Below are 16,276 nucleotides of genomic sequence, written 5' to 3' on the forward strand. Positions count from 1 at the left end.
TTCCCCTCCCCGCCCCGGCGGCCTGCGCCTTCCCCTGCGCCTCGGGGCTTCCCCCGCGCCCTGCCCGCGCCGCCGGGCCCCGCTGCGCTCCTCGGGCGGGGCGGCCGCGTCAGACGCTGCGACAGAGGAGGGCGGCCCGCGCGTTCCCGCCGGGTCCATGGAGGGGCCGGCCTGGAGCGAAACGCCTGGCGGGGCTGTGGGGGGTTTTAATCGGCTGCGCCCCAGAGCTGCGTCCCATGTAACCCCCTTTCCCTTTGTATTTTTTTTTTTCTTTTTAAACGCCTTTCTTTTCGTAAAATGGCCTCCCGCCGGCCGCCCGCGGTGAGGGGAACGAACGGCTGCTGTGACAAAGGGGGCGCGGGCCGCGCTCCGCGGAGGCACCGCCGCTCCCGAGGAAGGGCTCCCGCCGCGGGCCAGGCGCGTTGCCGGCCCAGGGGCTGCCGCTGGCTCCGGGGGACGGCGGAGGGACGGCGCTCTGCCCCTCCGGGCGGTGGCATCTCCCGCTCGGCCCGCGGGGGCGGTGCGCGGCGGGGTCCCGCCTCCCCTGCCCGGGCCGGGGCCGGGGGCATGTGGGGGGGTGGCCCCGGCCGGCTGCTCCGATCCGCTCCGGGAAGGGCGGCTGCAGCCCGGGAAGCCGAAGCCCGGTTTGAGCGGGAGCCACGGCAGCGCTTTGGCAGCGGGCAGCTCCCAGGTGCTGGCGGCGATGCGCTGAGCGGCCCCGGGGAGGGAAAATCAGCGGCCGGGCTGTGCTGGGGCTGATGCAGAGGAAGAGCCCCAGCCCGCCGGCTGGCTCGGCTGCAGCGTGCCCCGAGGAGGGGATGGCTGTGCAGCCTCCTCCCGGGCCTCGCCGCAACCCTGCTGCTCTCCCAAAAGTCCTTGAGCCGCAAAGCCGGGTCAAAAAGGACGCGGTAGAGCCCGGCTTCCTTGCGGGTCTCGGTCCGGACGGGGACGGCAGGCGGGGACACAGAGCGGTCCTGCGGCTTCTCCGGCCTTTGGGACGCTCCGAGGTGCCGCGGGCCACGCGGAAACGCCTGCTGGGTTTGTCCTGCGTGGGAGCTGGTTCGGAATGAGAGCAGGGAAGATTTGAGGACCGGGAGACTAGAAATAGAGCTGAAGTGCAAGAAAGGGCTCAGCTATTTCAGTCTTTTAGCATGAGGTTCTCTGTGTGGGAGATGTGAACAGTCTTGCGATTGTATTGACAGTCTGTGTTTATAAACGTCTTGCATGCTCTCATTGTCATTTAGTCCAACTTAATAATTACAGCTTACTTGGGATGCTGAATGCTGTTCCTTGTGTTGGAAGCAGTGTTTGTGTGACCTGTGTTGCATGATAGTAGATGGAGATAACACACACCAAACCTTTCTTTTTTCACTACCAGATTAGCCTTAGTTTCTCAAACACTTGCAACGTTTTTGAGCTTTCATTTTTTTGTGCGAGGTGTAAAGCTGACTTACTGAGTTCTCTGTGAGTACTGTCAAAAGAAAGTACCTGTCTTTACATATAGGTACTAACAAGTGGTCAGAAAAACTGCAGCAATGGCTTTTTATCTTTGCTGTTAGATGGTGGTCATTCCAAAGTCCAGAGGGCTTCCAGTCTTAGGCAGATGAATGCAGTAAGAAACTGTCGGTGTCATACATGTAGTGGTGATTGTCAGGATCGGCTTAGCTGCTTAAGAAATAATTAGAGCTTCTCACCAAAAGGTATCAGCTTTGAGGTGAGCTGCATCACAAAAGGATTTTAAGTTTGTTGGAGTACCTGCCAGATGCTTGCCACTGAGTGTATTTCAATCATAAAAAATATTTCGTATGCTTTGTGAAAGAATCATGAGGGACTCTGTGCATAACCAGGCTTGTCACAGATAGTTAAAAAACACAGAATCTGTAGTGCTGGGAATGCTATGCTTTATTTTCATGATAAATCATGTCTTGGTACAATATATGTAACTTTTAAAAGACGCTGTATTTCCTCTTTCAGGTGTCTTGTTGCTGTATGTGTTGTCTTTAATCTTTCAGTGCTAAGGACAGACTGGTTATATTGAACTCTGGCTATATTGTTGGCTTTCTTATTTTTGACAATTTCTTAAAAGTTGGGGTTAGAACTGCAGTTTCTCAGGAAAAGAAAGTTGTGAATGCTGTTATGAGGATTTTCAACATACGTCAGTGATAATCTCATTGAAACAATTTAATATCCGAGTTGGTTTTATCTCTTGCTTTTTTTAATCAAATATGGCTCTGAAAAGCCTCTTAATTTTCTCCCTTTATGGTTACTTTTAAAGAAGATGATGAGGTGGTGTTGTGTTGGGTTGAGACAGCTCAGCTGTCTGCCCTCAGCTAGTCTGTAGCTCAGTTGCAGAAAAGCCCGGGGGGGACAGGTGTGGGGAATGTGTCAGGGCCCTGTTGTAACCTTGCTGAGTGCTTGCAGCTGGATTTTCACCAGCTGCTTCACCCCTCACAGCTCTGCAGTTGTGGAGGAAGGGAGATGTGACATAGATCTCCCCTTCATCAGAGAAGGAAAACTGATTTTGCTCCCTTTTAAATTTTGTTAGAAACTGCTCTTACACTTTACAAGAGTTCAGTTTCTTGATTTATTTTTTTTTCTCTTTTATTCATTTGACTTCAGTGTGGAATGTTATAGTTTCTTTGGAAAATGTTTCTTATGAAACAACTAATGCAAAAGTGTGGTGTGTTCTTGTTAACTTCTGTTGCTTCTGCATTTATTTTTTTTTTTTTTGCAAAACTTGGTGTTTCTTTTCTTCTGAGACCTGTAGAAAACAATGTGTGTGGACATACTGCTTTTACAGTGATGAGGTTAAACTGTACTGGTGTGAATTAAGCATAGATGATGTTTTTGGATTAAGAGTAGATGATGTGTATAGTCTTGGTGCAGATTAAGACTGACTTTTTCCCTGCAGCCTTAAAATTTCAGGGGAGAGTGGTTTCCCTGGTTTGATCTATCGCATGTCCACGAAAACATTTGTTGTAGTTGGAGCGAGCAAAGGGAGTGGTATTTATTTCAGAAGCTGGGAGCTAGTGCTAATTCAAAATGTTCGTTAGGCTGTGACACCGTTTCCACAAAAGCACTGCCCAGACAGCTGTCATTTCTATATATTCATGCAGGCTGCCTGGCAGCAAAATGATGTTTATTCCCATGGAGGCCACTTGCACACAATAGAAAATAGTGTACGCGATTTAGTAATCGAAGCAAGTATAACTACTCTGTTAAAAACTATGGGGAGAGGAATTTTTTCATTAAAACTAGATGCTTAAAAGCACAAGCAGATAATGTCTTATTTTCTTCACTCTTAAAAGTCTTCTGAGAAAATGTTTGTCTCTGCTCCTGTTTTAAGTTTGAAAAGAATGTATTTCCGATTAAATTTTGAACTGCTCTGAGTAGAAAGGGAAACGGAGTTTGAATGCAAGTAGTTCTATGAATACGATGGCTTAAAGCTTGAGAAATTGGGGAGTTGTTGAATTGGTAATTAGCTGCTACTTATAAGTCAGAATTTGTTTAAGACTCTCAAAGCTTATGCTCCATATTTTTTCCACCTTTAATACAACATTTGTATTGCTAACGTAGTTAGAAGTCGGAGAAGATACGAGGAAGTGTGTAAAACGCGCTGCATGCTGTTTGTTCTTTTGAGCTGGAAGATTGAATGTTTGTGTGTAATCCAAGAGAAACAGTCTACCAACCACTGCCACGTTTTCATCTATTGGTAAACATCAGCTGCTGGTTGGTCTTAAGGGAGGAAGACTGAATTAGTTCCAGATGGAGAACTCTTTCAGCCCCTTTAAGACTTTCGGGTTGATTTAAGACAGGAGGTCAGTAATTTAGGGGGGAGTAGTTTTGTTCTTATTTGCTTCCTGCCATGCGTGGAATCAGTCATATCAAATATGATATTGAGGTGTTGTTGAGGGTGGGAGTTCTGTTGTGTTTAATTGCTTTTGGTTTTAATTGAGCAGTATAAACAGAAAAAGTATTAACAACGTTGCGATAAATAACCATTTTGAATTTAGAAGTTGGGGGGTTTTTATGACCTGAAAAAGGAGGAGGAGGAGTCAAGAATCCATTTTTCTTAACAAATTCTCTTAAAGAATGTGTATCTTCCTTCAAAGTTTTGTCTTAAACTGGATTAACACAAGTATATGGTTTAACGTGGGTGTGTCAGAGGGTCTTGTACCTCGGGGTGCTGCTGGCGGGATTTCCTGGTAAAATGAAAGGAGATAAGGGGATAGGGATGGAAACCTCCTGTGCATGGCTGTAGTAACAGAAATAGAGAAGGTGAGGAATGGAAAACTTGTGTAAAGTAGCTGCTCTTTAGGACATGAAAACTGACAGGATATATTTAACTCTTTAGTACCTATTTATGATGTGAGATGCCACATTGGGCATGAAGAAAATAGTGTATCCTATTCACCCGTGCCCATGCTAGCAGAATTAGGGCAGGTGCAGTCGCTCTTGTTACAACTCTTCTATTTTTGCCTGCCATTGATTATTTCTTGTGCTGCCATCGTTTGATGCATTGTAGTATTATGGCCTCATTTCAGACAGCTTTTCCAAGTTGTCCATTGATTCACTTCCCCACCAAGAATTACTTTTTAACTCTCTAAGGTCCACCATCTTGTCTATCCAGCAAATGTGCTTCTGAAGAAAAGTATTTCAAATTTAATTTCCCCTATTGTTTGTTTGTTGAGGGGCGAAAGAGGTCTTGTCCATCACTTCATTCTCATCTGATTAATCCTATTTTTTTTTGCTCATAAAACACAGACTGCAAAATAAAAAGCGATAAATCCAATAGTGCTCAGGCACAATTTCTTTCTTAATACAGACTTTGAATCTGTTAGCATTATGATGTGACCTAACATCACATGACTTGAGAAGAATAAAGGTCACGGTGTGTTTTTGTTATTCTCTGTACTCTTCTGCTGTAACTCGCCACCTTTCATGTAGTTTATAAAAGGAGAAAGCTCTGGTTGCAAACTATTTAATGCCTTTTTCTGTCAGATCTTTTAAAAATACTAAGAATTATTGCAAGTACTGATACTGAATTGCAAGCTATAACAGTACTGCAGTGGCAAAATAAATAATGTTGCATTCTTTACAAGTAATTAAATAGAGAACAAGTCTGTCTGGAAAGCTTTTGGAAATATTTTCCTACTTTGTTCATCCAAATCTCATAGTTATCAGGATAACTGTGCTTACAATTACTGGAAGCTATAGTCTGTGGTTATTGATTGCTCACTTTGACTCGAGATAATAACAGGTTAATTAGTACTAAGGGTACAGGCTCCTGCCCAGATTTTCTGGGTTCTGAAGATTTTTCTGTTGAGTGGTTATAAGACCTTAGACTGAGATCAAAGAAACTGTAGAATCTTGAAGAGGGGTTAATTATAATGGAAAAGGCTGTGTTGACATGCTTTAGAGGAGAAAGAATTTAATCACATAAAGTCTTCTGTGTGTATGCGTGCTATTTTAGAATAAAAAGTCTCCCTTAGATAAGTTCTTAGTGCTTAATCTTGGTATCATGATATTAGTACAAAATCCAGTCTGAAAGATAAGCTACAGAAGTCTTTATCGTTCACAAACTGCAGGTGAAATGTGGTATCTTTGCTGCATTAGGGATTTAAAATGTCATTATGTTCAGAGCTACATGCTTTTTCCTTCTTTCTCTTTTTTTTCATTCTTAGGCAGAAAAAATGGAGTAGACCACATGAAGAAGCATGTGAAGATGTTATTTGGAGGACCAAGTACACTTTTTCAGGCCATGGGAGATGAAAGATGAATCACCTGATATTTTTGTTCCGTCGAAGTGTTGTTCTGTGCTAAGTCAATGTTGGTTTGTATTAAGGACAAATATTAATTTCTTAATGTCAGCATGTCGACTGTGACAAGTGCTCAGACACAGGAGGAACCAAATCCTCCTCCCCTTGAAGAAAAGCCAAAGGGAAAATCACTGTTTCATTTGGGTTCGCTCTTTGCGAACAGGAGTGAAAAATTTGTAATCGCTAGGAGCGATAGTGTACCAGAGGAGAACGTTCTGAAAATAACTATCACGGAGACTACAGTCATTGAGTCGGACTTGGGCATCTGGAATTCTCATGCTCTCATCTACCTCACTTTGTGGTTTTTCTTCAGCTTTTGCACTCTTTTTCTTAACAAATACATTCTTTCATTACTGGAAGGAGAGCCCAGCATGCTAGGTAACCCTACCTTTCGTTTATATTTCAATTCCAGTAAGATATTTGAAAATACCAGATGCTCCTGTATAAAGTTGAGGGGCAAAATGGTTCAACTGAAGTGAAAAAGACCTAGTTAGGAGATGTGGGGGTGGATTCTGGGGCTGGGAACTCATGAGTTGTGATCTTGGCCTGTATGGGGGCTTCTGACACTGTCCTTTCCTCCACTAAGATGGTGTTTGAGACTAAGAGCTGGAAAGAAAAATGTAATTTTTTGTTTTCTGTGTTGGAGGGTAGTGTGGGTTTTTAGAAAAGATAAAATGGAATCAGTTGTTGTTCATCTCCAGAGCTGTTAATGTGTTTGTGGAAGTGCAAAAGTTGCCTTTATGTGACCTCTATTATCCAATGGGCTGTTTATTCCTTTTTTTTTTTAAGGGGGAAACAAAGGGCATTTCATCTGTGAACCGGATCTTACAGGTGTATGCCACCTTTGTTTTATTCTGCTGCCTTGCTGGTAGACGTAAAAGTAATGGGCTTTTGTGGGAATTCATAAAATCTAGACAGTTTCTTAACTGCTAAAAGTACTACGCATAAGTTTGTCTAAGAAATTTTCTTATGTTGCTTGACTTGTCATGTTCCCATCATCTTCTGATTTTATTTTTCTTTTCCTCTCATCTTTAGGTGCTGTTCAAATGCTTTCAACCACCTTCATTGGCTGTATAAAAATGTTTGTTCCATGCTGCTTGTATCAACACAAAACACGCATCTCTTATCCGCCCAATTTCATCATGATAATGCTGTTTGTTGGATTAATGAGGTAAATGGTTAAATACTTCCTAGAGATCTATGTGGTCGCTTCATTGCGTTCTTCTGAACAGAAGCTGTATTTTCATGGCTCTTTTCCTTTTCGCTCTTGATTGGAAACTGTTTGGAGTATTCACTTTTCCTCCCCTCAAAAAAAAAAAAAATCACAGGATAATTTTATTTTTAGTCCCTATTGCTAAATGCTATGTTCCTTTTTCCAGATGTCAGGTTTTTGGCTAGCTTGGCTTCCCATCACATTTAGCTTCTTTCAGAACATACTTCTCTTCTCTTTCCATTTTCTTTCTTCCTGTTCTCCTTTGAGGCTGATGTTTGTTTAGTGTACTCGTATTTATTAAGATGTTTGCCTCAAAAGTGATACAGGCTGTTAATGTTTATCTTTTAAAAAGTAAGTATTTGCTGTGTGCTGGGATAGTATCAGTTTGTTGTCTAGGAGGGAATAAGAGTATAATATTTGCTTTCCTCTATGCTGTAAAAGTGATAAAGGATAGCAGGATTCAAATGAATTCAGAGTAGCTTTATTGTAATAACTCTGCCGCCCTGTTGTTTAACTTCATGGTTTAAAGTATGGTAAATATGTAGTGCACCTAATTTACACTAAAGATGGATAACTGCAAATGATCAAATTTCCTTGGTGAATTGCTGTTTATCAGCAGAATTGCACTAACCTTTTCAACTGAGCCCACTGAAAACTTTAGCTTAAAACACTTGTCACCTCAAGCTTGGTTAGAGTGCATTGAAAAGTAAACTTTGATGTTTTCTGGAAGCCCGCTGTACATCTGTAGAAATTGCACAGTTGCCCAAGGGTGCCTTCACTTGTGCTAAATAAATCATAGAACCAGGTTGGAAGGGATTATTATTCCTTGGAAAAACAAAAATGTTTAAGCTGAAGTGGAAAGAAATAGATCCCAGGTGCTGTGGAGCAAAGGTGCGCAGCTGATGGGTGACTGCAGTTCAGGCTGGCTACCACGATTTGGTAGCCTGATTGCCAGCTACACCTGCCATGTTACTGCAGCTCAAATTTATAAACCTAAAGAAATTATAATGCATTTTTTTTTAATGCTAGATATCTGAGAGTGGCTCTTAAAGCATTATTTTATTTTCTGCTTAATTTCATGCGTTCTATTACAGATTTGCAACAGTAGTCTTGGGTCTTGTCAGCTTGAAGAATGTGGCAGTTTCATTTGCAGAGACTGTTAAAAGCTCTGCACCTATTTTTACTGTTATCATGTCTCGGATGATACTAGGAGAATACACTGGTAAGTATTTCACTGTTGAAATGGGATTTTTCTTTTCTGATTTTTTTTTTTTTGTTTGTATAATACTGTCAGTTGGCCATGGATGAGGAACTTCCACTGAAACATAGTAAATGCAGCTGGAAGAACCATTCTGTTGGAACACAATAAGTAGAGTGTATATAAATTTAAAAAAATGATTTATTTTAATGCCGCTGTGTAAGGACACTGTTGCTTTGAAGTTATTTTTCTGTCAAGAAAATATTATTGCAGCCTTAAATAACTGAAGTTCAGTGTGTTCCTTCTTATAAGGACAGCTTCCTGCTCAGAATTTAAAATTCTTTAATTTCTTTGCTGTGTTCACTCTGTGGTTAAAAAAACCAAAGCCAAACCAACAAAACCCCAAACAACTGGCTGGCCACAAAATAATTTCTTTGCGATTCCACTTGCAGTTGCATGCTATTTGCTTGAAGAGATTTTGGTTGTTACCAGCTGTAAGTCATAGGAGTAATACAGAAGCCAGGTATGAATTCCTTTGTGATGCAAAATGGCAAAAGGCTGAAATAAGCCAGAGGAAGAAGAATAATTCAGTCACAGAGTAAACAGGGAGAGTATCATCTTTTCTGTCATTTGATGAAAAAGATGAAACTAAGAGTTGTCTCGTCTCTCACAAGAGTCATCAGCCTGTTTTCTTTCTCCAAGGGAGATACTTTTATCAGTGAGTGTATGTCCATGTTGTTTTCAAGAGCACCCTGCTATTGCCCGAGGTCTCACTTTAGAACCTCTGTACTTTAAAATCCAGTCAGATAAGTTGCTCTTTCTTTCAACTAAGGAAGATGGAATTTATACTTTCAAAAACTATATTATCTGATACATGTAATTGGAAGTACAGTAATTAAACTCAGACTTAAGTTTTTGTTTTCATTTGCAGGATTGCTGGTTAATCTCTCTCTCATTCCTGTTATGGGCGGGCTAGCTCTATGTACAGCTACTGAAATCAGTTTCAACATCCTAGGCTTCTCGGCAGCTTTATCTACTAATATCATGGACTGGTAAGGCATAGTGATAGTTGCATGTGTGGAATAAAGGAATTTTGTTTATTGGTAGAGTGAAGAAAATTGTTGCCTGTAGTTGTTTTTGTACACTACATTTAAATGTTGGTATTTAAAATTTATTTTTAACAGAAGATAGAGTTTCTCTATCTTACCTGCTAGCATTTATGGGATTAAAAAATAATAGAACTCTGTTATCTAAAGGATTAGGACCAAACTCCTTTCTGTAGTTGCATAACATGTAGAATGTGAAATGTGTAGAAAACACATCTACCCATCTAAGGGAAACAGCTGTCTTTGTCATGGGTTATTTGTCATAACTAAATTGAGATAAATGGTGTTGGTTTTCTTTTTCCAGTTTGCAAAATGTCTTTTCCAAAAAACTACTCAGTGGAGATAAATACAGATTTTCGTAAGTATTAAAAATATTTCCGGTTTGATTATAGATGGACTTTGATATATTTATGTTTATATTGCACCAAGATAATTTTTTTTTCTCAGACTGTTTACAGACAGCTTTAACCTAAATAACTTTATCAGGGAAAGAAAACTCTCTATGCTCAGATCCCACTGTGGTAAGTTGGAGTCTCGTAATCAGCTAAAACTCTCAGCACATGCAGAAATAAGTCCTTATTCTGCAATCATAAAACATCCTTTAACGTTATTAGGCATGCAGAAACGAACTTGAGAACTCACTCGATCTTTTAACTACAAAGCACGAGCCAGGAGTAAAATCTTGTGGTAAAATAGGCCTATGTGTATGTGCTTTACCACAAGATGAAATGGTAGTTTTGGTCACGAGGACTCGTGGCTTTTCTCTTCAGTCTGTCTCAGCCAACACAAAAAGTGAAACACTGTCTTTGCAAGAGATGCTGAATTTGTTGCCCCCAAAGCTTGGCAGATGGCTTTTATTACTTTTTGGTATCTGTAAATACAATAATGATGCAGCTTTCTTCAGCTCTAAGAAAGAGGAAGCTTTTAATAATTATAATCATTGCTTTTTCTCCTTTGTAGAGCCCCAGAGCTTCAGTTCTACACAAGTGCTGCTGCAGTGGTTATGCTTATTCCTGCTTGGATATTTTTCATGGTAATTTGAATTCACTAGCACTAATTTATGTTTTCTTTTTGACTTGTGAGCAGAATGAGCAACTAAGGTTTTAATTTTTACTTTTTCCCTTTTTTTTTAAATCACCCTGAAATACGTTTCATCTTGTGTTTGCAAGAGATCGGGGAGAGGTAAAAAAGAGAAAATTTTCAAAGACATAATTTAATACACACACGAGTTGACAAGTGACCCAGAAAGCCTGAGTTTATTTCAGGATTTTTGAGATCAAATCATATTTTTGTCTAAGTGCATTTAAAGTTTTAGATATTGAAAAACAAATCTTAAATATTTGTGGACTTTTTGCTGATATTCACATGGTATACAGGAATGTAAACTCTCTGAAAGCAAAATAGAACTGAAGTAAGTGTAAGGTATATCAGGTTAAATAGGGATCCTTCATATTCATTCTGACATTTCATAGCCATGCATGAGTGTTCAGAAAATAAAATATCTCACAGGCAGACTGAACACACTGGAAAGTTCAGTCAGATGAGAGCTGTTTTTCTAATAGATTCTTTTTGGGGGAAAATCTGTACGATCTGAATGTGCTGTATGTTTTAGGTTTTGTTTTGCTGAAGTCTAAATGTAAAACTATCTGTTCATAATAATAATGAATTGGGTGGAAAATTACTTTTAGATTTGCTTATAAACTAAACTTTTAAAGTCCTCTTTTTTTTGTTGTTGTTTAGGATGTGCCTGTGATTGGGAAAAGTGGGAGGAGCTTCAGCTACAACCAAGATGTTGTTGTACTTCTCTTAATAGATGGAGTCTTATTCCACCTGCAAAGTGTTACAGCCTATGCCTTGATGGGAAAAATTTCTCCTGTGACTTTCAGGTAAAATTGTATTTTCATGTCAAGAACACTATTTTGTTTTCTTTTTTTCTTGCCCAGTATTTCTGCTTGAGAACTAGGCAGTAAAGGTATTGTGCAAAGATAAATAATGTAAATGCATAAATGCAGCAAATTAAGAAAACTTTTCACATCCAGATCACCAAAACCTTGTGATTTGCTCCCTCAGTGTGTGAGGAGAGCAGCATTTGACCCATGCTGTTGAGCTTACAGAACAGGCGCACTCATTTACTAGCAGGGATCTTGGGGTTGAACAGCCATTCCCTAGAGCTGGTTAATGAGACTGAACAGATTCACCAGAACTCTAGATCCAACATTTAAGCTGCCATTTGCTTCAGTGATAAGGCAGTACTTACCTACCTCTCTGTGCAGCACAGAATATGAGCAATCAGCTCTGTATTCCTTTTTTCTGAAGCATGACACCAGCACGTCAAGCTGCATTTGTTGGATTATATGTTCTCTAAAGACACCTTCCACCTACACTGTCAGTTATGGGCAGCTTTGTCGGGCTGTTCCACAATTCTGGTTCAATAATTGGTCATTTGTATGAATAGTCCTCGGGCCTGTGGGGTAATCCTGGCCCTAAACTCTGAAGGCTTCTGCTGTCTTATACTTTCAGGTGCGCCTGCTACAGTTGTGTGATAATTCAGTTACACTCATGCTTATTCTGAAGTTATTAGTCTTCTCTACACAACAGGATGTAAAAGCATATATTCATATTTACATGTATACAGAATTTCTTGCTATAATGTTATTGGTATGATTTAGATATTCTTTTCAGCTTATAATCTACATTTCCTGAATAGTGGCAGCACACTCCAAGTGATAGTTATGTGGCTAGTGTTCTGTTAGCCTTTTCTGGATGTCTGTGTTAGCTAGAAATAAATTGCTAACACTGTACTGCATACTTAAAGGCAACCAAACCAAAAACCTGAGGTGAATTATTTGTACTAGCTCTAGAATTTAGATGAGTGTAAAGATATGAGTGCCGATATACAAGCAATTTGGTATTGGTATTAGCTTCAGGGGGGAAAAGTGGAATCTGAGTTGGTGGTAAAAACAAGCAAAACAGAGGTCCTGCTACGTTAAAGCATGGTTGTGTGGGGGACATGAGAAAGCTTTCTGTGGCCTTAATTTTTATATTCCTTTCCAGTGTTGCTAGTACTGTGAAGCATGCGCTGTCAATCTGGCTAAGTATTATTGTGTTTGGTAATAAAATCACAAGCCTCTCGGCCATTGGGACTGTTCTGGTGACAATTGGAGTTCTACTCTATAACAAGGCAAAGCAGCATCAACAAGAGACTATACACAGCCTGGCGGTTGCAGCCCCGCAGTCCCCACAAAGTACAACTGAAGATACTGAGCCACTAATTTCCAAGGATTTGGAACCATATGATTAATATGGCCATTTATTCTCCCAACCTAGCATAACTCAGAGGAACTATTCCTGAACGTGGTGGTTTCTTCAACTGTTGATGCTGATTTGGTTCCTTTAAGTTCATGGCAGGTCAAGCCTGGGACTTGAAGCAGAGAGAAAACAATGGGAAGAATCCAGTAAGCCTTGATTTATGGAGAAACTGATATACCAAACAGGGGACCTGGTCATTTAATGTGGTAAATGTGGGCTTTATTGTCTTTCCTTGACTGCAAATAGCATACAAGCCTATATTAGAGAAAGAACTTCAGTGTCTTGTGGGAAAACGATTCCTTTCTCCCTACCCATCAAAATAATGTGAAAACACGGACACATCACTGTATTCCGCTTGCTTGCGGAATGAAATTGGTGCATAACTGAAATTCCTAGTTGTTTGTTACTCTGTGCTGCCTGCATCCTCCATCATTTGTGTGCATTGTAGAGCTGGAAGAAGGAACCCCCCTCCTCTCCCAACAAATTACTTACTCTGGTATACGTGTAGTTGAACCAAACTGTGGAAATGAGTCCATGCCCCGAAACAGTGATGAGCAGCTATTTCTGACTACAAATCTCAGAATGAAAAGTGATTTTTCTACTAAAATTTAACATGGAAATGTTGATCCTGGTTGTATACTGACAATATTGAAATGCAAACGTACACACATATACATACACTGTATAAATGGAGTGTTGAATTGAATATTTGCAGTTGCTTAGAGGTAAAAAACACTGAAAAATTTTGGTGGTAAAGGCAGCAGGATCTCTATATTTCTATAAGAAGCCATTTTAATATTTTAATTTCTTGCATTTTATTATGTATTTCTGTTATGAGGTAATAAATTGATTTTTGGGTATTATTTCTAAGAGCGCAACAAAATACTGCCTTTTAGAAACTCAGGGTTATAATTCTGACCTATGTGCAAAGTATTTCTGTCGTTTCCAATTATGTAAAGGATCTCGGAGGTATCTGACAGATGGAAGAGAAGTCTCTGAAGGGAGGAACATTAAACATAAACTGAGGCTAATCTTTATTTCTACTGCTCTTTAAGAAGTTTTCTTTTTTTAAGGAAATTCTGTTTTGTGGCAGATCAAAGGTTAAAAGTTAACTTTTCTTTCAAAAAAATTCTTAAGTATTAGTAATTAGTTTTGGCAAAAAAATTCAAATAGACTTTTTGGTAATGAAATTAAATTAACAATTGAAATGAGTTGGTTTTTAATAGTTGCCACTCTTCTGAAAGATTGTAGCATGGCATTAGAAGCATGGATAAAGTGGTCCTTTTGGAAAAAATAATTTCTAACAGGAAGTTACCAGTGGAGTTCCTGCAAAATTTAAGTTCATGCTTACATGTCCACGTGTGAGGTATTCCATTGGCTTTAGTGAGCTATTCCTGCAGAGAGCAAAAATGTGTTCAAGAGGGTCTCTCTGAAGAAGCCTGTCTTCTGTTTAAATCGTGTGTGCTTGTTTTGATTTACACTTACTTCAGGTTACATTCCTCTACTGTCTGGTTGCCTGGGACATATTCCCTGAAGATTTGAGCCTGAGGGAAATGGCATTTTTTTTTCATCATTGTATATGTGATGTCTGTGGGTTTTTGCTTCTTTGTATTCCTGTCACTTTTACAAAAGCTGTGGACTATGGGGTGGAGCTCTGTGGTTTTTGGGTTTTGTTGTTTGTTTGCTTTTTTTTTTTGTAGTTATGCTTTCAAAAATTTCAGTGTATTTGGCAGAAAAAGTCTGGTTTGCATCATATTTCTGCTCTTGTTGGAAGACAAGAAATATGAGTGGCTGGCTGGTTGCCTAGCTCCTTTGTCATGTAAACCCCTTCATCAACTGATTGAGCTTCACTTTAAAAGCCAGCAGGCTTTTGCCTTTCCTATCGCAGGAAAACTTTTTGTGAACCAAACAGCTGTGAGGATTTTGGAACTTGTAATTTCTAACACATGTCTAAGCTTATTAGTGGCTGGTTTAGCCCCACCTGTTCTGTGGCAGCATGATAATCCTGTTTTACCAGGGGTTTGTTTTCACAGTGTTGATCTTATGTACTTTTCTATGCAGTTGTCTTGACCTCTATTTTTTTTTTAGATTAAACAAACCAACCTCTTTACTGTCCACTTGTAAGACCTTTTCTTTCTTCAGTCATACCAGTAATTCTCCTTTGTTGTTGTTCCTGTTGGGTAAAGGAGGACCACTTTGTTCCATGTTAAGAATTCATTACAGTGCTACACCCCAGCTGTGGGCCTTTTCATTGCTTTGTGTGATGGTAGCTGCAGTGCCCCATTTCTTCTGGGAAGTCCTCTCTTGAAACACTCTGGTGTTCCTTTTGCTGGCATTTCTCACAGCCACACCCCAATCCTCGTGGACTGATCCCAGTGAACTCTGAGCTAGAACTATGCGGATTATTTGTTTTATCGGGTATGTTCTCATAGAAACAGCATGTCTTCCTTAAAATGTGAATTCCCAAAGTCACACAAGTCCTTGCTGAAGAGCACAGACTTGCAAATGTGTTACTTGCAGCAGTTAATGTTTCTAAAATGAGGTTATTTCCCAGCTAAAACAGTGGATGGATGATAAAGCAGCTGCACCTAATGATCTTTCCTGTCATGTATTGCCTTGTAACCTCTAGTCATGGTTGAGTAACCTCAGGGCTGTAAGGAGGGCTGTGTCAAGGTCTGTCTTGATTTGCGGAAAACAGACTCTACAACTCAGATATAGAGTTATACAGCAGGTATGTTTACTCCAGCGCTGGGGTGCAAGGGGATTTCTCCACAAAGCTTGCACACCAACAGCACTTTTTACCAAAAACTTACAGAGTGTGGATATACATATTCATTGGATTACATAACACAAACATGCATGAGTAAGGCTGGGTTAGTTCGAAAGGCTGATGTCAACAGTTTATGTTATCTTTGCACCTGCGCATTCCCTCCTGGTGGTCTTCTTCGGGGGGCTTTGGGAGGAAGGCTAGTAGTCTTTCTCACCTTGTTTTTCCCTCGGAGCATGCGCAGATTCTCTTAGCCAATTTCTTGAACAACAAAAAATGTTTTTCAGCCGGTTTACTCATCCTATCTTATTTAAGGGAGCCAATGAAACTTCTACAATCCCTATATGGCTATCTTTACTCATTACTGAGGCCCAACTAGTCAGAGCACACCTGTTCCTCAAGGACAAAAACATGATATTTTGCTGAACACCGCAGTTCTTGGTAGATTTTCACAGTAAACTGCTTTGTTTTGATGGACACAGTCCTTGGTAAAATTCCACAGAACAGTCTGGACAAGCAGGATTCTTAGCAATATTCAAAAATAGTATAAGTATACTTGCTAGAAGTAAGTAAATAAGCTAAGCAGTTTTCAATAAGTAAATAAGTCTTAAAACAAGTAATCATTTCTCTGTAACAGTCTGCAGAGCCTCTGTTCATTTTCCTTTTTAAGAATTGCCCTTCTCATACTGAACTAATGTAAAATTCTCCTTTGTAGTGTATTAGTTCTGTTGCCATTCTGTATGTGGCTTGTTGAAACGATTGTTTATTCAAATGGATAATAATAATAATAAAATTAACATTGTTTTTTATATGTAGTTATAAGGATGGTCCTAAAGAGTGACAGATGTGGTGATAGTTTCTCCT

At 40.0% G+C, this 16,276-nt stretch overlaps 1 protein-coding gene across 2 annotated transcripts; it reads left to right on the forward strand.

Annotated features, from left to right (window-relative positions):
- Window positions 1-14: 14 nt before the first annotated feature.
- On the forward strand, window positions 15-16,221 carry SLC35E2B (solute carrier family 35 member E2B). Of its 2 annotated transcripts, none has more exons than XM_074893112.1 (9): window positions 15-238; window positions 5,685-6,197; window positions 6,855-6,990; window positions 8,127-8,254; window positions 9,162-9,282; window positions 9,641-9,694; window positions 10,297-10,369; window positions 11,077-11,222; window positions 12,391-16,221. In XM_074893112.1, the coding sequence occupies exons 2-9, from the start codon at window positions 5,873-5,875 to the stop codon at window positions 12,635-12,637; spliced, it is 1,230 nt and encodes a 409-aa protein (XP_074749213.1). In that variant the 5' UTR covers window positions 15-238; window positions 5,685-5,872; the 3' UTR covers window positions 12,638-16,221. The 2 variants fall into 2 exon arrangements, with proteins under 2 accessions (XP_074749213.1, XP_074749212.1); XM_074893111.1 differs by having other exon boundaries at window positions 158-691.
- Window positions 16,222-16,276: the final 55 nt, after the last annotated feature.

Source organism: Strix uralensis, chromosome 23 (assembly GCF_047716275.1).
Source record: "Strix uralensis isolate ZFMK-TIS-50842 chromosome 23, bStrUra1, whole genome shotgun sequence".
Taxonomy (NCBI): Eukaryota; Metazoa; Chordata; class Aves; order Strigiformes; family Strigidae; genus Strix; species Strix uralensis.